The sequence below is a fragment of the Acyrthosiphon pisum genome, chromosome X, assembly GCF_005508785.2.
Source record: "Acyrthosiphon pisum isolate AL4f chromosome X, pea_aphid_22Mar2018_4r6ur, whole genome shotgun sequence".
Lineage (NCBI taxonomy): Eukaryota > Metazoa > Arthropoda > Insecta > Hemiptera > Aphididae > Acyrthosiphon > Acyrthosiphon pisum.
In genome coordinates, this window is record NC_042493.1 from 62,066,493 (window position 1) to 62,090,022 (window position 23,530).

The following is a 23,530-nucleotide window of genomic DNA, read 5'->3' on the forward strand; positions in this document are numbered from 1 at the left end:
TCGGAATTGAACACCTACTAAATATAAAAACAACAAATTTAGATATTTTTATCATAATATTTTATAATAAATGAGCAGTCCTGTAAAGTATTTAAGTAAAAGTATTTGAGTAAAAGTATTCAAATACTTTTTTAAGTATTGAATAACTTTTTAAATACTTTCAGCATGAAGTATTTTGAATGGTATTTTAAGTACTTTTTTTCGTATTAAATATTTTTTGGTATTGAATACTTTGGTTTTTTATTTCTAACATTTTATTTTTATTCGAAATAATTGGTTGGAAAAATATTATTGTCAACTACAATAATAGAATAATAGTTTTATTTAATATTCTGTATTTCTGTGTTAGCCGAAGCCCAAAGGTTTGTGAAAACCAGATTTCTAAAAAAAGTTATTGAATATTGAATAACAATATTCCCTTTAAAACTTTTAGATAACTATTAGATTACCTACTACCTATGTGTTTATATTACGATAATAATAAACCCACTTTAAAAACCAAAAGTATTTGAAAAGTATTCCAAATACTTTTTCAAAGTATTTGAGTAGTATTTGAAATACTTTACAATTAAAGTATTTGAGTAGTATCTTAAATACTTAAAAAATATGTATTTGAGTATTTACTCAAGTACTTTTTAAAAGTATTCTTTACAGGACTGTAAATGAGTACTATATTAATGAAACAGTTGAGTTTTAAATTTGAAAATGTATTATATACCTAGTACCTACGTCCTACATCTTCAGTTTGATAGCAACATTCAAATTGCAAATAATTAATAGTAATATGTAAGGAAGATAAATGCAATTTTATATGTCAATAAAAATTATCCATTTAACGAAATATAATTTGATAAATAAGCAATTCAAATTCTAAAAACATACATTATTACAATATCAATACATTTCTACACATATTATAATGACTTTATTAAATTAAAAACAGCTAAATTTTACGTTTCAGACAATTATTCAACAGGAAGATTGTTCTCAAATTAGTAGCAAATTAAATAAATTATTAAATGTATGCCTATTATATTTTTTAAATAAATTAAATAAAAAAAATGTAAGGAAATCCAGTTATTGGTAGATACCTTAAATAAATGTTGATTTGATGCCTATCTAGTACCTAGTGAGTGTATATTCCATAACACAAACATTTTTTGGTTTTTAACTGAAATATACTCTTGAAATTAATTTGATTAGTTCATAAAGAACCGTGATCTAGGTATATAGATATTTTATACCTAAACACATAAAAAAATAAAGTCAACATGTTAACTAACAGCTAAGATATGAAATTAATATCTATCAGCCCCTTAGTGTTTAACAATTTAAGATAAATGATAATGATGATGCGTATAGAAGTGAGCTATTACCTGAGGTAATAGGACTCTATAGGAGTTCAATACACATGTTAATTTATTGTTCAGCGTTGCAAAATTATACGGGATCCATATTGCATAATGGAAATACAATGCACATAAATGGTTTCAGCGTTTTTTCAACATATTCGTGTGCAATTATTGACTTACAACACTATCAATTTTCGGTTATAAATACCTAGTAAATATATATATATATATATATACTATTATGAATTTGTTGTAAATTGTAGACGAAAAATATATATATATGTTACGGGTAATGTTAACATTTGGATAATGTCAACATTATCCAGCTAATGTCGACATTAGCCATGCGTTTTGGTTAATGTGTAATTTTTCGTTTATATTAATGAAATATTAACATTATCCGGATAATGTCAACATTGGCCACTCAACATTGGATGATATTAAGAGTGAAAACTGAATTCTATTTCTTTATACCAAGTGGGTCCGAGTGTAATCTACACGTGTAATAATTTTATATTTTATGGATTACACATGTAGATCCGTCTATCTGTAGATTATTTGAATTACGAGTTTAAAGCTGCTTTAATATAGTGCAGCAGTACTTTATCTTACCGATAAAGTGAACAATATATATGGGCTTAATATTTATCTTAATTGCACGACATTGTTCTTATAATTGTATATGTTGTACAAAACACGACATTGAGCGTCGATCTGTGATGTGTTTGTCCGTTATCTTTAATACAGCTTGATGAGGTGGTACATGTAGAAAAATCATTGAGGGAAATTGCGAGTCAAATGTCAAGGATATAAAACGTGTTCAAGTAAGGGGAAATATGACACCATCGATGTAAATGTAAGCATCTAGCATTTTGTGTAATTCAAAATGTCACGGAGCATGCCGGGTAATAATAAAGGATAACACATTATGTATCATAAGTAAGGTTAAGGTGTAAAAATTAAAATTAAACTCATATTAATATTTTGTATTTTATGATTGTTGTCTTAAATATGATTAATATTGTTAATAATTTAAATTATTGCATCTCATGTATGTTACATTTTTATGGTTGTTAAGACATTATCCAAAAGTTCTTGGCTAATGTAATATTACCCGGTTAATGTTAACATTAGCCAATATTCATGGCGGCTTATGATGACAGTTGGCTAATGTCTCATTAGCCGGATAATGTCGACATTATCCAAATGTTAACATTACCCGTAACATATATATATATTATGTGGAAATGTATTAAGAAAATAGATTACAGAAAAACAGTGTTACATGGAAATATATTTGAATTTGAAACGAACAGAATACAAAATATGTTATACATGTACAAATTAATACGTATTACAAATTAAGTATGTGTAAAAATATAATTGGCTTGTTATTGCTGTCTACGAGTGAACATTTTCCGTATATATACAGTAGAAAAACTATCTTCCAGATTACAATAATATGCATAATTATATAGGTAGCATTTAAAATGGAAAACGTTCGCTTTTTGCCCCACTTTTGTATGAAACAATGAATACATTTTAGTGGATTGTTATTGTATATTATGTTGATTGCTGATATAATATTATATAGACATCCAGTTTCCACGTGATGTATCTATGCCGCGTGTTGTGTACACATATAAGTTTATTATTGCCTCTGGCAGTCCCCATTAAATGATCGCTTTGTTGATTTGAGCAATCATCCACTGGAATAGTAACAAAATAGCCGTGGACATCGAAACCGGTAGGGCAGACGCAACTATCCATTTCCAAACATTCGAACTGTAATTCAAGTAAAACAAATTATTTAAACAACCTGCAGTATTTATATACAATGAGTCGCAGAAAACTTTATGATCAATCGACAATCAATGATTCAAGTTTATAAAGATTAAGTATATCAATAGACAATAATATTATGTTGATAAATGTATTGAATTTGTCAACCCCTAAACGGTTAAACTACATAATTAGAATTATAGTAGAATACATAATATTGTATAAATCGTTTATAATGACATTCGAGGGACTAGGAAAAATATGTCATAATAACCGATAACCAATAGTCATGACAATAAAAATTTAAAAAAATATATTATTACAAAACAGTAGGTATCTGCCACTATCTGGTATACATTATACTATACATAATATGTATTAAAATCACAAAACGTGAACTCAAATTATGTGTGTTATTGTTCATTAAAATGTGTAGTACCTATATATATTTTTATTACATATTTACCAAACTGTTATTATTCATTGCCTACAGGCTACAAATATATTTTAAATTCTGAGCGAAGTGCAATGAATGTATTGATTTTATACAATGATAATATGAGTTTTTATTTTTAAGCTTAATAAAATATGCTTTCTTCAATTTTCTACTTCACGTTCTTTCCTGGATGGAAATTTAATCTAGTTTAATTTAATCTATTTAATGCATGAATATTATATTAAAAAATATTTAAGATACATATGAACGATTTTTTCTATAAGTATTAAAAATTTAAAACAAGGATTCTCATATATAGTTTATACTGTAACCAAAAAATGTAAAAATATATACACACAGTTATTATTTACAGACATTTTAAGTTCAAATTTGGATGAAAATACATATTGAAGAATACCTATACCAAAAATATCTATTGATTTTAGTTATTTTGTTGTAATTTAAAAATATTATTCACTGGCACCTTCATGACAATTTGAGAATACATTATTATATTTTATACCCACAGTGAAATTTTTAAATACCATTTTTTTGGCAAAAAATATTTTAATCTACTGTCTACACGCGCTGATGCCTAATCTAATGGTAAAATAAATTACATTAATCACAATAATATCATCAAATATACTTGGTAATATTATAGGCTGACCTAATATTATAGACAGTCTTCGCTCAGAATAGTTTTTTTGATTACGATAATTTTATAGGTACCTATGAATTTAAATGTAACATATTCATTACTGTGCCCTTCTAGATAGCCGACTTACATCAGAGCGTTATCCACTAACACGCTTTTTTTTATTTGCAACATTTTTTTTATATAAATCTTTGTATTTTTGTTTCTAAATTAAAAAGTTGTTTTTTATCTTATATTATTATGTATTAATAGTCATAAATTTACGCTCATTATTTAATAGGATGTCAGCGAACTTTTTGTTTTCTTAGTCTAATCTATTAAAACCAACATTGTTCTACTATCTTTAATATTATAGTGGATCAAATATTTAGAATATTTTCTGTTATGAGTGTGTAAAATGTTACAATTCAAAAATGATCATATTATCTCGTTTTAAAATTTAAGTATCGTGAAAAAGATAACGAAAGAAATGTTCTTAACTTTAAGTTTTATAATAGGTCAATTAAAGCTATAACCACATTAGGTTGGTTCTGCTGAATGCAAATTTGCTTATGTCACTGGTGTAAATAGGTCAGATAGAGGGAAAACAAACAATTAGCTTCCTCTTATAATATTTTGCCATAGGATCTTGATAGTTATTCTTGTCATAAATCATCGATAATATTGACCGAATATTGAGTGTTCGTTATAGATAAATTAGATTTTATATAAATTCGTATCAATAATAAATTACATTAAGGTAAACATGGTAAACATGGTTATTATTATAACGTCATAACAACTAATACAAAATGGTAAATACATAGAAATTTTGCCGGGACCTTCAGTTTTAGGAAATTAAATCTGGTATGTCACTACAAAATGTGTTATTATAAACGGTATTTCTATTATATGTATTATTGATATTAAAATAAATTAAATTAGAGTATAGTAACATTTTGTCATCTCTTATTTTTTAAATAAGTTTTTAATTCTTAGTATAATTAATACCTGTATGGCTGTATTATAATTTATAGGATAATGTATAAATATTAGTATGAAATATAAACATGCAATTTTTATGAACTTTAACAATCGTTTAACCGTAGAGTTTCTTAGCTCAACGCTGATCATGAAGTGTGTTGTATGCACCTATAGAAGCATATTATATCGTATTCAGGATGGTGCCGTATGAGACAAAACTATTGATTTATTTTCTCCTTATCTTAAAAATTAAAGTTTACAAGCTTTAGTTTAAACTTTATTTTCAAATAGTATATACAATATATCTAATATTATACCAAATGGCAAATTCCAATTCTGTAAGTAATAAATCCTTATTTTGCTAATTTTAAGATTAGGTATTAGGTACCTTGTATCATATTTAAGATATTTTACTGTGAATAACTAACTACAAGCTGTACATATTAATATAAAAATGAGCCCAGCATAAAATATTATGTACTGCAAAATGCAGAAGGTGCAATAAATATTTATTAACTAAAGCCGCCGTAGCGTGGTAACTGGTAATATAATGTGATTATACATGTGATTATCATGGGGTAAGCTGTGAGGACATACTAATTTAACGTAAATTAGCAATAAGTAAAAACTATCATAATTATTTTAGTGTATTATTGGTACCTATACAACTTAGTCAATAATGATTTATAGATAGAATATTATCAAATATCTACCAATCCACACGTTATACGTTTTATTTTTATAGTTTTATCCTATAATATAATAACAATGAAATGACAAGGTAATGAGTAATATGATTATTAATTCAGTAAAATCTATTTTTAAGATGTACATTTTCCTTTCCACCTTCTTTACGATGCAAAGATTGAGTTTAGTTTACCGATCGGTTTCATCACAAATTTGTTAATACCTATCACTGATGAAACATAATATTTAAATATTTTATAAGGTGAACTACCGTGTTAGCCTATATTTCTGTTAGTTATAAAGTACAGGAAAACAAGTGAACACGGTGAAGCACTGTAGCCATGGACGATACTAATATATTATGCAATCGTATTCCGATTCGGACCGATCACGTCCGTGATGTGCCTCACTTGCGCGGATGGTCTGTGACGTCAAATGGCGGCCGTCGCTTTAGCAAGCCACATCTCGAAATTCGTATCTCTTTGGTGGGCCTGCCCAGATGGTCAGTCAACTGCTGTTCGATGGCATGTATAACCTCCTGTCCCTCGACCACGATGCCAAACATTACGTGCTCGCCGTTCAGACTCGGCGTGGACCTGGTCGTTATGAAAAACTGACATCCATTCGTGTCTGGACCTGCGCAGAAGATAGAAAAAAACGTTACTCGGCTGCAATTTATGTTGAGCATTAATTGATAACCATACATTGGGATAATTATTTAAGTTATCCATCAGTTAGTGGTCAGACAGTTGGTGGGATGAGGTGCAAGGGACATAGGCCGGTGGACTGACACCGAATGCGCTAAAATTTTACTGCAATGAGCCTAGTGCCAAACACTACATACTAGGTACGTATTTAAACACCGATCCAGAATAATATTTCATGTCCTTCGAATTAATGTTTTTGTATTAACGTAACGAAAGCGATATGTTACTATACATATATTACTGTGTTTGTAACACGCGTCACGTAATTTCGTTAGTTTGTTTTCCAATTTTTTAAAAATATTTTACGAGACACGCGGCTCAACGCCTCAAACTCAATAGTCGCAAATTCCCTCATTTATCCTCTTACCAAATAATAATAATAATAGGCTGCAAGCCTCTGCAGGGTAAGATAAAACTAATGACCGATGATTTTTTTTTCAGTCATTAAATATTTTGTGGGCCCAAAATTGTTAGTCCATACACTTGAAGTGGCATTAAGGTAATTTTAGGGATGATTCTTTGAGCTATATATAGCCTCTATGTCTATTATTAATATTACTATACAAATTGTTCGAAACACTGACCAAAATTGGCCATTCCCACAAATCCCGGCTTTGTAGCGTTCACTTTCAGGTTTTCGTCCGGAAACGTGTCGCCATATATACTTACGGACCCGCTTCCGTCGTTGTTCAATATGTCTCCACCTGTGGACATCATAAATATTAGTTTTATAGTAAGTACGCATACACATCATGTATATTGTATACTGATTCAGATGATTTTTTAAGTTTCAAATAATCAAGGAAAAATATAAAAATATTCGAGTATTTATATAATTATACTATATTACTGTACTTTGTCGTCTCAGAATGAAAAGGTTCTAACGTAATTTTTGTAATTGTTCAGGGGAACGTTTTAAAGTTAGCCTGTACCTATCATTCACGTATGAATTAGAACCTTTTCATTCTCTGTATCTCATTGAATAATCAATGAATCGATATGATTTCAGGATTGAATTATACAACAACAAATATTAAATAATAATATGCAAAAAAACCATTTTTCAAAAAAATCGATTTAGAAGTTAGAACCTTTTCATTCTGAGACGACGACTTGATAAATTGCCAAAATATTTATTTATTTTATTTAATTTCATACATATATATGTACACTGGGCCCCACTAAGAGAACTCGTGAATCAATAATTTATGTAATTTATAGGTATACCATAAAACTGTGTTTATTACATATGTTTAGACATTTTTTGTGATTAAAAAAATGTACTATAGTCTGTATCGAATAGCAATACACATGTATTTAAAAGTCTGCAGTACCTACTTATATAGTTATATAGACATGTCATGTTATTTTAACCGTATTATTTATAACCAACGTTAGACGTTTATATAACAAAAAAGATTTAATGGAAACCTTGAAGTATATTATATTCTATTGATTTTTTTTATACAAACAAATGAGTACATCATACATATAATAGGGTTGAATAGTGTTATTGATTTTAAATTATATAATATTTTAATTCGACTTATTATAGTTTATACTACACGAAATATTTTGTTGAAAGTATAAAGTTTCGACATACCTACCGCAAAACTTTTTAGTAATTTACAATGTATATCCACGCAAATAGAAAAATAAATAGAAAACATAAATAGAAAATTTCCAAAAAAAAAATATATTAGCCATAGAAATTTAAAACTTTTTACCATTTTATTATTTTCCATACGCTATTCATTTTTTAGATTCTGAGTGGAGCAATGAATTTATTAATTTCACAATGATGTGTGGTTTTTTTTTGTGTCTGTCAACACGGTTTGTGTTATTAAAAGCGCTTCAATTTTCTTCTACAGTATCTTGTTCGATAGGAAAAAGTGGGTCTAGTTGGTGCACTCGGGAGGTCAAAATTCAAAAATTCCTGATAGATTTTTAAAGCGTCGGGAAAAACAACATAAAAATTAAGAAAAACCGGGAATTTTAACATTTTTAACAAAATCGATTTAGATTTTTGACGTTACTCTAAAACAAATGACCAGATACATAAAATTTTCACTGAACATTTATATTAGCATTTGCTACACACTGTAAAATATTAAAAATATTTTGATTTGTTTTGAGCTGTTTACGGACATTATCAGTTTTCAATTTTTTTAGTTTTTATTTCTATGAATGTCAATAAAACTTTATTTTTTGAGTAAAAATACTTGAAAATTTAATAGATATTAAAAATCCATAGTTACAATTTTTTTTATAAGCATCTAAAGTTCAAATATTGACAAAATACGTAAAAATTACGAAAATTTGCAAATTATTTTAAGTTAGAAATTCATGAAAAGTTTTCTTTTTAAATCTAAGATTTAAAAATGTAATACAAGATTCCTCATAAGGTTATCTACTTTTTATCAAAAAAAAAAAAATGTCTATAAGAAAGTCAAATTAAATTTTTATGAGCGTTTGAAGTTCATATTTTTACAACATTGGTTATTCACTTCATCACTTGATTTTTCATGTAACGATATTCTTATTTGTTGTAATTCAGAAACAAATAAGTAATAACCGTAGGCACTTGAGATTTATATCATATGTTTATTTTATCAATTCCTATACTTGATAAAATTGTCAACAAAATTTAATACAAGGCTGATATATTACTTAAATACAGTTGAAAAATATTAAAAATACTTAGGCACGATTTTTTTATAAGCATTTAAAGTTCTGTTTTTGACAAAATTCATCAAATTTTAATTTTAAAAATAATTTTGTAGCTTAAAATGTATAAAACGTTCAACTTTTATAGCTAAAATTACAACAAGATTCCATGTTAGTAGGTTATTCTGTGACCAAAAATCTCGAAAATATAAATTTTTTGAGTTATTTTATGTTCAATTTGGAAGAAATTACATATTAAATAACCAAGACTAACAATTTTAGTTATTTTGTTGTAATTTTATAATATTAATTTAACTTACAGGCTACCGTATTAATCATAAGTAATAACAATATAAATAGAATATAAAATATTCACACTGACAAACCGTCACCACTCAGAATCGTGTTTCGTATAAAATATTATATCATTGAATTCAAATTTCATACCATCCTTTATACAGTGAACCACTTTTAACCTGCTGTATAGCAGAGCGGCATCCACTTACCCATCTTTTTTTAAAATGTAATTTATAATTTTAAGCTATTTTACATTGAATTTATTGATACAATTGTATGGTATACTAAATATTTACGGTACAATATATACACACAATAAGTATTTGGTATCAACTTATACAGTCTACATCCTCGTATGGTTTACCGTTACAATATTTTACTTTTTTATAAAACCTTTTGTTATATTAAGAGGACGTAATACTGGTATATTTTGTGTCTCCGTCTTACCAGTGCGTAACATATAGCAAATTTACGCTTAGCAGAATACTCGTAACTTCGTTAGTTTAAACCTTAGAGTGAATTGACCTATTATGAAACTTGATGGTAAGAACATTATCTGTGTTTGTACGTTGGTTTTTTACGAAAATTCAGTTATGAGCATTTTTTATTTACAGTATATTATATACGCATAACTTGTTAAAAAATTGAACTATTGTAAAAAACCAACATACAAACTCAAATAATACTCTAACCATCAGGTTTCATAATAGGTCCATTCACTCTAATTTTTAAACTAACTACACGTGTTCTGTTGACTGTAAATTTGCTATATTACGCACTTGTAAGACGGAAACAACAAATACCAGTGTTACGTCCTCTTAACAAAACCTAAAGAGCAGAATAAATAAAATATTATTTACGTAACTAGAACATTATATTTTTTAAGCTATCGTCTATACTTAAAATCAGGGTGTAGTTCATAATTAAATTAGTCAAAAATTGTTATTTTGAACTGTATGCCTAATAAAGTTTCAAATGTTCAATATATTTTTTTTTTAAGATTTTAGAAGTGAACTATACCAGCTATATCTAAAGTCCAGCACAGTGCAAAATAACCATCCATTTATAATTCAATAAAATCCCAAAAAAAAATTTCGTCTCTCCAAACAATGTTTTCACCACATTTACATAGTTATCTATCTATATTTTAAGTTTCATGATTATGAGCTCGAACAGTCAAATAATTATTTTTTATATGCATTATTCAATTTTTGAATTTTCAATGAATTTAAAGTTATATTTTATTGATAATAATTAATACATGTTTAAATATCAAGTTTCTAAAGTCTAAACAATTATTTTTCGAGTTACAATAATTAAATAATTAAGATGAATTTTATGATATGGCAAATTTAAAAGTCGAGCTTAATTGTTAAGACAAAAGCACTGAAAAAAAATGCTAATAATCTTATACATTTTGATAGTTTTTCCAATTTCGAAAAATTATCCCTCCAAAATACCAAACTGAGAAATTTTTTAATCTTAAGAGACACGTAGGTATAGATGAATTTGTATATCAGTTAATCTACACAAAAACTTGAGCACAGAATAAAAAAAAAATATGTATATAATTTTGAAATGAACATAGGCCCCTTACTCAGATCTAAAAAAAAATAATTTAATATAGTGGATAATTTTATTTAGATTTAATTTAGACATATAAAATAGGTTTTATTTTTTTTTTTTGGAGTGGGCTTTGGCTTCGAATAAATTATTTGGGAAAGGCTAAGTCCCCGTACCCACTTCCCCAGAAATCTCCGCCTAAGTACCAGTATAACTTCATATACCTACCTTTAATAAAATATCGTATTGGAGTGTCAAATTATAGATTAATATTTCGAATTCCAGTTGATATAAACTATAAATATATATTAGACTTGGGGTCAGGAGCCGGAAAAACGACACGGTTTATAAACGACGGCGTTAAACACGCATCGGCAATATCATAGAATAAACGGCTGGAATGCGCATTTTATACGATCGACATTGCCGGAAATCTCAATTTACCGTTTCGAGATTACCAATTTCTGAAACCTACGAGTATATATTATGGACATAATATTAATATGCGTCATATTATATTTATAAATATATTATAACATAACATTATTATTATGTCCACTGCATAAACCGCCTAGGCCTAGGCACCTATCGATCGAAAAGAGATAAACCTCAACGGAAAATGAAAAGGAAACCGATATTCGTTTCGAAAGATTCAGAGGCATTATTATATTTGCATTATTATTATTATTACTATTACTATTTTTCCCCAGATATTTAAAAAAAAAAAATAATGTATTCGTATTGCGATTCGGGCGGATTCGATTTAAATCGTTTTATTATGTCTCGCACTCTCGCTGCGTTTACGGCCGCGCATATAATACACGCACGCGATTGTCGTATGCGATAATCGCTAGACGGTCCGGCTGTACGTATAATGTGATACGCACGCATAATAATATTATTTCAGTATAATAATATGTATTATAAAAAATGAACATATTTATATACGTATGTATATAGAGGGTACTCGCGCGCGCGTATCGTATACGATATCAATTCCGGACTACGTTATATAGTCGCACGAAATGGAAATAGTTTGAGTAAAATAATAGTATATAATAATGTAAAATACCAGCTGATCCCGTGCACTTCGTTTCCCGTTAAATGTACCAACTCTATGTGACTCAAACTTTGTACAATTCGTTCAAAATTTATCTGAACTTTTCTGTTGCCCGGAATAAAAATTCTGATTCGCAGCAGTACATTATCAGGTAGGCAATCTACCTGCAGTAGATCGCGGACCCCGTGCTGTTTTACGTAAGTGTATGATTATTGATTTAACTCTAAAGTATCAAAGTTATACCAAATTTATCATTTTTACTTAATCTACCTACCGTGGATTAATCTAAACAATCAATACAAAATCCTAACCTAACCTAACCATACTAAAATCAGATGAATAAAAAAAAAACCAAATTTAACACTTTTTTTTTAGCCCATCTTCTTCCCAGTGGTCTAATCTACACACAAACATTCATTTATATATATATATTATATAATGACAAAAAATTATAATACAAATCAACAAACATGCCCGATTAACCAATAGAAACCAATATATAATACACTATTATTATTTTGATCTGCAACAATAAACTAAATTTTTTATTATTTAGCTTATTTTTTTCTGGACAGATGGTGCCACTGTTGTATTTTTTACATACATATTTCCTACTTTTCCGGTGGATTTTCCTAAAATTGTATTTCATAAGAACCTTCTCCATGATATACTCTTTCGTTTAAAAAAAAATCAAGCATATCTGATAAGTAGTTCCAGAGTTTAGCCTGTAGGGAGATTTTCATTTCACATTTATATAGTTATATACAGGGTTATTCAGAATGATTCATCCACGATCTAAAATGTTTATATATATATTTTAGTTTTAAGGTTTAGTAGATTATAGTATGATATTATATGATACATTAAATGAAATAATAATATTTCAAATGTATTTAATAGGTAGGTACCTACACATTTTCTATGCGGCTTCCTATTGGCTGGTCACACGAACAACATCTATATTGTAGGAGCTCAAATCCATTCCGATCATATCCGTTGTAGATTGTTTCAACAAGTTTTTAGCTCTTCTGTGTGATAACGGTGGTACGTACATAGTATCTTTGACATGTCCGAAGTCCCCAAAAGAAGTATAGGCACAATTATGGCGTAAGATCGGGTGACCTAGGGAGCCAGGCGCAAAGCATCGGATGATTTGAATAATCCCGTAGGTATTATTATTATTTCATAAAATACCTAAATTATAGGTACCTGAACCTAATACCTATACTATAATACGTCGTGACCGCCCTCGTTATTTTATTTAATATATTATAATAATATTTACGCATTACGCACGCGCGTGCATAACGACGTTTGTCGTCGTCATCGTTGTTGTTGTTGTTATCGTTGTTGTCGTTGTTGTAGTTGTAGTTATAATATTATTGTCCGCTATCTTTCGTTGCCGGGTCATTTACCCAAATATAGTAATACAAGGTGAAAAAACTTGTAAACCCGAATGCGCTCGCGCGCGTGCGTGTGTGTGTGTGTGTGTGTGTGTGTGTGTGTGTGTGTGTGTGTGTGTGTGTGTGTGTGTGTGTGTGTGTGCGTGTGCGTGAATAATATAATGCGACCCGGCGATTGGACGGTATCACTGACGGGGATCTGAAATTCAACAATAAAAACCGTCCGGCAGGAATACACATTCGGCGGCGATTTCGATCAGCGATAGTCATCTGAGTATAAAATGGCAGTCGGCTGAATATAAATTGACTAGATTTCAATCTGCGATAATCGTCGAAAACCGACGCGCATATATATATATATATATTATACATTTATATTTATATATTTGGTTGTATGGCGGAATGAAACGCTCGCTGGGCAGATTATAATCAAGTGGAGATAAACATCACAGCCGAGTTTCGCGGTGGAGGCATATAGTGGGTGGGTGAGGGACATCAGACGATTTGATCATAAAACAAAAAACAAAAACTACTTTAGTAAAAAATATCTGCGTAGTACGAATATTTATATAATAATAACGAGATATGTACCTAATAAGCAGTGCCAGCGCTATTGATTTGCAAAAGTAAGTAGTACAATTTATAAAAGTAAGCCCCCCCCCCCGCCCAAAGCCAATTAAAATGTGCGAGATCCCTTTGCAGATACACATTCTTCACCCAGCACACCCTTGCGCCAACTCTGCAGTAATAAATAACAACTTACGTAGATACCCAAACTATATTTAAATAAGTTGCACTCGTTGCGAATTTCCGATGCTCATAGGTCAGAAAACTACCCTTGCACCCAGTGACGTGTATCTAGACGATTTCTCTGAGAGTGCGTCCAATTGAATTTTATATTAACTTAAATGAGCTCCATATAAATTGATTTTCGTCGTATATAGGTATAATATTATGATGTTATTTAGTGTCATATAGCGTTATATACTTATATAGCATATTAAGCTATTTACTTCGGTTAATTATGAAAAGTCAATGTTAAGAACGTCAAGTTGTAGGCATAGTAAACAAACCTAGGTACCTATGTAAAATTAGCGTATAATATATTTAAGTCTGAATCTTTTAAATTAGGTAGATAGTTTAAAGCCTGTATAGATAGAAATTTAATTGATGCCGGTTAAAAAAAACTGTATTTTTTATTACGGTACCGCGCCCTGAGTTAGGGTACCTAACACATTATAAAGTAATTGTGCAACTTTCAAATTAAATCGCATCCTACTATTTTAGATTCTGAGTGGAGCGATGAATGTACTTTATGTAGGAATCTATTATTTGTATTATAATGATGTGTGATTTTTTTTGTACTTTCTCCACTTTTTGAAGTAGTACAAATGCTTCAATCGTCAACTTTTAATGTGGTTACTGTATATCCTGGTGTCAAATCGGATGTAGTTGGTACTTGGTCGGGGGAGAAATGTCATATCATGAACTAATATTGTTAAAATTAATTATATAATATATAGTATAATTTGTTTTTGCAAAAAATAGCTTTACATATTATATTACTAATAATTTAAAAATAAATTACTAATAAGTAATAGTCATTTAAATATAGGTACAAATTACTACAGTACAATACAATATTCTTAAAAACATTATAGGCTGACGCATTTGAACGGCGCATTTTGCGTTTTGTGTTTTGCGTTCAGAATCGTCTTTCATCTTATACAATGGTTTAAAATTGAATTCAAAATTTAAAACATCCATTATATAGTGACCTACTAAATGACAAGATACCTACAAATTACATCTACTATTATACAGCAGAGCGACATTCTTTGATTTTGATTTTTCGTTTGAAGACACTTATTCAGATAAGTGTTTCTACAACATCAATTTTCGAAAATCTTTTTTATTTTTTTTTTTTTTACGTAAGCCATAAACAAAAAAATTTAGATTTTAATACCTACACAGTTCATCATATGTTATATTTACAGAAACATACTTGCATGTTCTTACAGCGATTTTAACTATTGAATTGACCACCTTTGGATACAGGATCATTATTCACGAATCAAAAGAAATTGAGTGAAAGTAAACATTTGAATTAATTTGACTATCTATAGTTCAAGTAATAGGTACCTAAAGTAAAAATACGTTGAATTCTAATAATAGTAAATCTACCAGGCTATTTAAACTCCACCTCTTTCAAGACAATACAATTTTTACTTAAAGCAATAGAATATTTCTTAATATAATAATAACATACACATCTTGTTATAGATTGGTAAGAAATAAATTATAATATTAACGCTGTGCGAATATATGTGCGTTTAGATTACAATATATTTGTCAAATTACTGCAATATTCTGAATACAATTATTTTAATGTATAGTGCCATGTAGTATAGGTACTCTGTATTGGTTTTTGAGAGGTCATATTTGCTTATAGCACCCCACCACCCTTCCACCGGGAATTCACGAGATGTTCAATGATCAAAATTTGTTATAGTATATACAATATAAGGTATACAATATTATAACCGCACCGCCGCTTTTGCCCTGCGTCATTTCAGAACCAGTGATTCAATCGAAAACGGAGGGAAAAAAATTCGAAATCACATCAGACACATATAAAAAAAAACCACACACGCGTAAGCATCGTATGCGCATAATATAGGTAATAACACCACAACTGTACTCAGTATACTTAACGTATAGTTCACTGCGCTTCCGTTTAAGGACATAATATAATAATATATATAGCAATATACATATAGCCACTGGCCAGAGTGTTATTGGGGCCAACTCCAACTTTGGGACGACGGCACAGTCGGTTATGCTATAATAATAACAGTAAAACAATAGTAATATTATTTACGCGTTGTCCAAAGCATGCAAACGTCGAATCCGGCCGGAGTGAATGACGCAACTATTGTATGTACACTGTACCTATTATACGATATCATGATAATAATATTATACGGTCGCGAGAAAATGTGCACTGCAGACGCTAAATAATAAGTTATAAGAAATAAAATATTAAGTCATAACTTATAACATTGTAGATATTTTACAGTCGATACTTTTGACGAGAAAATAATACATATTTTATATTTATGTCGCACGGGCGATGGTAATTTACGCCACTTATACGTAGGTATAATACCTATATTATAAATTAACATGTATATTTTAATCCATTTCTTTCCAACTCAAATAATGGTAACCTAATTTGAGGGGGGGGGGGCACTTTATACTCGATTTAAATTATTGTGATAGCTCCATGGACAAATAAATTCTTATACCAACGTAGGAAACGGATTTATACGTAATAAGGTTAGGTCAGGTTTATTGACCATAGGTATTAATTTTTTCTACAGAAGTAGGTACACACTTTTGCAGTGCAAAGTTTACACTACAGCGCTATCGAGTTGTGCAATTGTTTTTACTTTTTATTATTTTCATCAAAGCATATTTAATAATTTATTTTAAAAAGTCAATTTAAAGAGAACAACGTGGCCAATTCAAACCAAATATCGGCCTTCTGTGGCAGTGGGGCACTGAAACAGATAAAATGAATATGCATAGTGGCGTAGGAAGACTCATTAACGCCTCTGGCGAACTTTGAAATGCGCCTTTTCAAAGATAAAAAAATTGACGAAATTATATTTTTTTAGCATTTATTATTTTCAATTATCAGTTATTTTCAAGATTGTTTTTACTGCAAAACATAATATCTATGATTATTTTTAAAATGTTGCGCAATTTTTCTTTTTCATTTTTGAAAATGTTTATACCTCACAGTCAATATAGTTTTAGTATCAAGTATCCTTTTTTCTAGTTTTTTCCATTTTATACAGTTTTGTTTATGCAGTAAGTTAATTTGATGATCAGGCAAACGAGAGTTCAAAAGTTGCCAATCGCTAAGACCAGAAATAAAAGCACAATTTGCGGTACAAAAAAATGCATGGAAAACAAAAGTTTATTTTTTGAAATACTATATATTAACTATTGCCTTCGAACCTGTCCACCATTACTAAGATTACGGTTATTCTCATCATGTGGATAGTAGTTTTGATTAAAAGTGATTGGAGGAACATGTTCAATTAAAATAGCCCTTTTATATTAACCTTGGTGTTATTTTGGGACATTTCGCAGGATCATAACTACAGTTAATGGAACACAATTCATCATTACGTAGTTTGTGCAGATAAACAAAATCATTTCGAAATGTATTATGAAAAAATTTCATTTTGAAGGTAGAATAAAAATAAGTATTATTTGTAAAGCACAATTTTGCGCCCCTTCACGATTTGCGCCCCTGGCGTAGGCACAGTTCGCCATACCCTTGCTACGCCACTGAATATACTTCTAATATACACTTATGTACGATGCACCTATGGACACAAGACATAGCACACAGCCCATTTTCCCAAACTTAAATTCAAAACCATGTAATAAAACTAAAAACCAGAATTAGGCAGGTATTAAAATATTGTTAACACAGCTTTGATGACGATTTATATTCTTTTTAGTCTAGTTTTATTTCTTTTTTTCTTATTTCGCTAAAAAATTATATTTAATTATAATATTATGTACATATTATTGTAAAATATAGTGTATAAGTATTGTATATTTTTATCCATTTGGAATATTATACAAATCGGAGATTTAGAGAACATTTTAGTGGTTACATTTGGAGTCGTAAATTACTTGAGGAATTTAATAATGATAGTAAATAAATATTTATAAGAATTGTAGGAATTCTGCAATACAATAGTTTAAATGTACAAATTCAAATAACAAGGCATTTTTTTTAAACATTTTTAGGAGTTGTATAAGCAAATTATATTTACAAAAATAATATAGTCGTGAAATATCTATTTGAAGTTAGCTGATTTGGTCGATCGTAATTATCGTGTCAAATGTTGGAAATCGTTTTCATAATAACAAGAAACTGTTTATAAATGTATATTATTTATTATTTAAATAAATATTTGTTTAAATAACTTCTATATATTCTATGAATTATAATATCTTATGAAAACAATACATTTTTTTTTTTTATAAAAACTGCTCAATAAAGAATTTATAAAACAGTTATATATACCCTATGAATTAATAATAATTATTAGTTATAGTTGGAAATTAAAACTTTATAGAAATATAATCTATAAAATATCAGTTGTAAATTACAATTATTATTACTTTCCAGGATTCATATACTTTTTTTATAATCTTATTACCTAGTTATTTAATTTTAAGATAAGTATGACTTATGTACAAATTGCAAAACCTATTGGACAGTTATTAATCAAAATCTAATAGTTGAACATATTTTAAAATGTATTAAGAGTCAGTGGCGTACGCAGGGGTAGGGTTCCAGGGTTCTAACCCCCCCCCCCTAAAATGTCTTATTTAAACAAATCTTATTTACCACCATTTCAATACACATAGTTGATCAATCGTTGGTCATTTTTAATAGATATAAAATTAATTGTTAAATATGACAAAGATATCGATCATAGTTTCAGTTGTTTGCCTGATTTAGAACATTGCTAAACGTCTGCGATTATACGTCCATCGATTATTACCACGTTTATTACGACCCAAAGAGGCTCTATAGATGACCAGGTGTCCAAGTTAAACACTCCTTGTTCTAAATGTAGACTAAATTTGAGAGCAACTATAATTTGTTGTAACCAATTATATAAAAAGTGTTTAGAAAAAAATAATGTAAATTATTTACTCAGGTAAAACCCTAACCGAAATAAAATCCTGCATCTGCGTCTGTTAAGAGTCAAGGCATGTACCTACATAATAATTAATATTATAAAAATGTCTTTTAAATTAGATTCTATTCAATGCATTTTATATCTCATTTATGCCATTATATTATTATTATTATTTTTGGATTTAGTAATCAAAATACCAGATAATTTAATATGAATTAATATTGAAGTCTAGTTTTAGTATCAAATATTACTGCAATCGTTGTTTAATAGCTTTCTTGCTAACTAAAGTTCTTAATTTGACACATAATGCTAAACTAACATGTATTTGCACTCTTCGTATACCAAACTTTATGAATAATAACAAAAATAAATAGAATTAAGAATATGCTTTTTATAATTTGGTTTTTTTCAAATCTTTACCAAAATAGATTACTTACTGAAAACGCCAGCTACGGAATGGCTGAAACATTACATACTTACATTGTCCGAAAAGGGGAAAGATTAATTCAATTTTCAACTTAAGTCGATTTTGTCCAAAAAAATCAGTAAATCACAATTGTGACACTTGCGTACGTATTATCTTTTTGGGTGCACAATTGCGAACGTTTTTTAAATAATAAACGAATAAATAGACTGTCGAGATTACCCTAAAACTATAGGTAACACTATGGCATACGATTTTCTGTGCAATGTTGCCGTGTATTAATAACAGTATAAGGTCACTTTCAATTTTTCTAAATAAAAACTAAATTTAATTAGGTATTATCACGAACCTTGGATGACAAACTTGTTGAACACCCGATGGAATTTGGTGCCGGCGTAAGTGCGGCCGTCAATGCCTGCCGTCAGAATCGTGATAAAGTTTGCCACCGTTTTCGGCGCGATTTGGCCGAAAAGACCGATCTCGATCGTACCCAACTCGGTGCCGGCCACCTCCACATCCAAGTACGCCACATCGGTCACCGTGAACGTCTGGAGGTCCTATACATATGTATTACCTATGTGTTATTATAAATGTATATAAGTACTATATTCACTATTCCACTTGCTGACTATAAACGTGGTATAGGTATGGTTAACACTTACAGGTTAATTATTTAGTGTTTGAACTCAAGTGTACAGTGAGTGTTGGATAAAAAAACTACGATTAACAGTGGATGATTAAATAGTTTATAAGGACTAAAATAACCATAATCATTAAATATTGATAAAATTTAAGAATAGGTACTTGTTTAATTTGTCAATGCTAAATATTATAAAGATTAAGATGTTAGATGAAGACATTATATTGATATGTTAAAACATAAAATGTCTGAAGATGAAAAATCTAATAAGTGAAATGTATGATACTACATGGATTAACTAGTATTATCCACTATTGGTTTTGTTTAGCTCCATTTTTATTAGTTACAAAATTATTTTTTAGGTTTATTGAATAAAATTCATGACCTTATTGAAATGAAATTTACTATGAATTTATAGATAGGTATATAATCCTTTAATTCTCAAAAACTTTAATGATTGGTCAATCATTGAGTATTTGGCCCAACACTGTGTTCAGTGTGTTCAATTCCCATACATATAGATTACTATACCTTAACTCATTCCCGCTAGGCTAGGCAACTGGGAAAGTACCTATATTACTTAAATATTTGTAAGTTAAAGTAAGTACTAAGTTTGGTAATGGGTTGAATAGATTAAATTAATACGATTAAATAATCGTATAAATTATTTTTCATGATCATTATTTTTTTGCTATTGTTACAACATTAACTACATGGTTATATTAGATTACAGTTATTGATATATTTTTGTTTATTTATAAAACTATTATAACAAATAAATTACGTCGAATAATTATTAAATTAATATTTTATCAAAGTGATTGTGCAACTTACCTACAGTTGTTCTGCACCTTGTTTATTATAGGTACTATATTACAATACTACTACCTAGGTACACCAATATATTTTTGTAAGTTAGAGTTCATCATAAATTATTAAATTATGTATATTGTATGCGATTTTGTTAATTTTTAACTACCATGCCAATATGACATTATCTTTTTAAAATTATGGAATCCATTATTAATTATCAACTATATGTATACTATATTTTTTCTGCAATTGACTATGTATCTACATTACTTACATTACTACAGTGGCGCAATTATCGGGAGTGTTGGGCGTGCAATTCACAGGGGCCCCCGATTTTTTGGGCCCCGAGATCTCATATACGATATTCCTACTATAATGTGTAATATACAAAATAATATAATAATAATTAAATATTAATACAGTTAATATAATATAATCTATTAATCTATATGTATACATTATAAAATAGAAGCCCCTTTTTTGTATGTACGAGCATATCTCGAAAAGAACTCTACTTATTTTAATACGATTTTCACTAATAAATCGGTCGAGTCACGGGGAAGGTTTTAATGTATAATAATTTTCTTTGGTAAAATGAATTGGGTGCCGGGTGGCCGAAAATAATAACAATCTATGCCTATATAATATATATATAGTACAAATAAATGTTTGTATGTTATTGATTTCCTCCTAAACCACTGGACATTTTTTGTGTGTTTTTGAGAGTCTCTGAATGGTTTAGATTCACTATTTAGACCCAGTTGGTTCAACCCGGAGAGGTATTTTGAGATTTTCGACAGACGTTTTTGTTTATTTTTTTTTTTTAAATAATTAGTAAAAAATAGTATTTTAAATGTTTGCCATAAGTTACTCTGGTAGACGAGGTAAAACGATCCATTAAATTGTCGTACGCTTATTGTTTCGAATAAAGAAATTATATCTTAAAACAAACATGAGAGTTAAATGTATATTTGTAAGCCGTGGCTATTATAATATAGGTTCTCAAAAACTACTTGACCGATTTTGTGAAAATTTCAAATTGTTCTTGGAGATATTAGGAAAGTTTAAAGAGTACTTTGAACCACGTTCGATTTATACCAAGTGCTGTACTGTGTTTAATTCTTGCTAGCAGGTAAGGGCCCTGGTCTAGAAATTTTCACATGGGCCCCTTATTATTAAGTTGCGCCACTGCATTACTATATTACTATACTTTATTAATTTACCTATATATCTATAACATAGAACAACCTACCAGTTTCCTGGTGTTGATACCCACCTATTTCCCACGAAGCTAGAGTTTTCGCACTAAAAATGGGTCGGTTACTCCGATACCCTCGAAGCGGAAACGATGTGGGTAAGCTGTATATACTCGGTGTCTCGGTAAACCTTATATATTATTATGACCAACATGGTAAAATAAATCATCATCATCATCATCATCATATTCAGTGCTTAAATAATTGGGAAACATATTCTAAAAGGGGGTTCCAAAAGTGCAGTTGAAAAATTCTGCGTACGCGTACCTAAATGTCTTATATTGATTACCTAAATTAGGATTTAATTAGAAGGGGTACATACGAAAATAGTTCAATCTACCTACCTATCTATTTCCGGCGAGTCGAGAATTTTCGTACCAAGTACCGGTACGCACAAATATTTTTTTAAGAAGGTGGACTCCGTTCAGCCACATCCCCTCTCTAATCAAGCACTGAATTCATATATTTATATTGTACTTACGCCCGCGCGGCATCCGCCGACGACGATCGCCACCAACGCGCACACAACCACAGGAAAATTGAGAACCATCGTTTGCAAGCCGCAGAGAGACGACACTGGTGTCGAAGGAGGAGACCACGACGACGACAACGACGATAATAATAAGTATTATTATTATTATCGTGCACGACGTGTGCTGGACGACGGACGAGACTGAATGTGTCCGTGTAACGTGCCTAGGTATATTATAGTGTAGGGTGATTATCGGTTTTCTATGGATTCCTCTATGTATATGTTCCAATTGAAGGGATAGAATTAAAGCGATTTCAGAGGCACATAATATACGACACACCACCGATACCACACCACCACCACAACAGCAACAAAAACAACAAGAACACACGCCGGGCATGTAAACGTATAATGCAGCAGGACTATATTTTATTATAATGTTATTATATTTATATACTTTAAACAGTCTATAGTAAAAACATCAAACGTTTTTTTTTTTCGTTTCCATAATAATAATAAAAATAATTATAATTATACCATAAAATAAGAACATAATAATAATAATAATATCGCGTTTTACAATATATAATATAATATACGAGGATGGATATT

At 29.4% G+C, this 23,530-nt stretch overlaps 1 protein-coding gene across 1 annotated transcript; it reads right to left on the bottom strand.

Moving 5' to 3' along the window:
- Positions 1–2,627: 2,627 nt before the first annotated feature.
- On the bottom strand, positions 2,628–23,411 carry LOC100162891 (peptidyl-prolyl cis-trans isomerase, rhodopsin-specific isozyme-like). The gene is made up of 5 exons (XM_001949969.3): positions 22,928–23,411; positions 20,087–20,294; positions 7,170–7,289; positions 6,289–6,514; positions 2,628–3,137 (listed from the first exon to the last, which is right to left on the bottom strand). Exons 1-5 carry the CDS (start codon positions 22,994–22,996, stop codon positions 3,026–3,028), a joined length of 735 nt encoding a protein of 244 aa, XP_001950004.1. The 5' UTR covers positions 22,997–23,411; the 3' UTR covers positions 2,628–3,025.
- Positions 23,412–23,530: the final 119 nt, after the last annotated feature.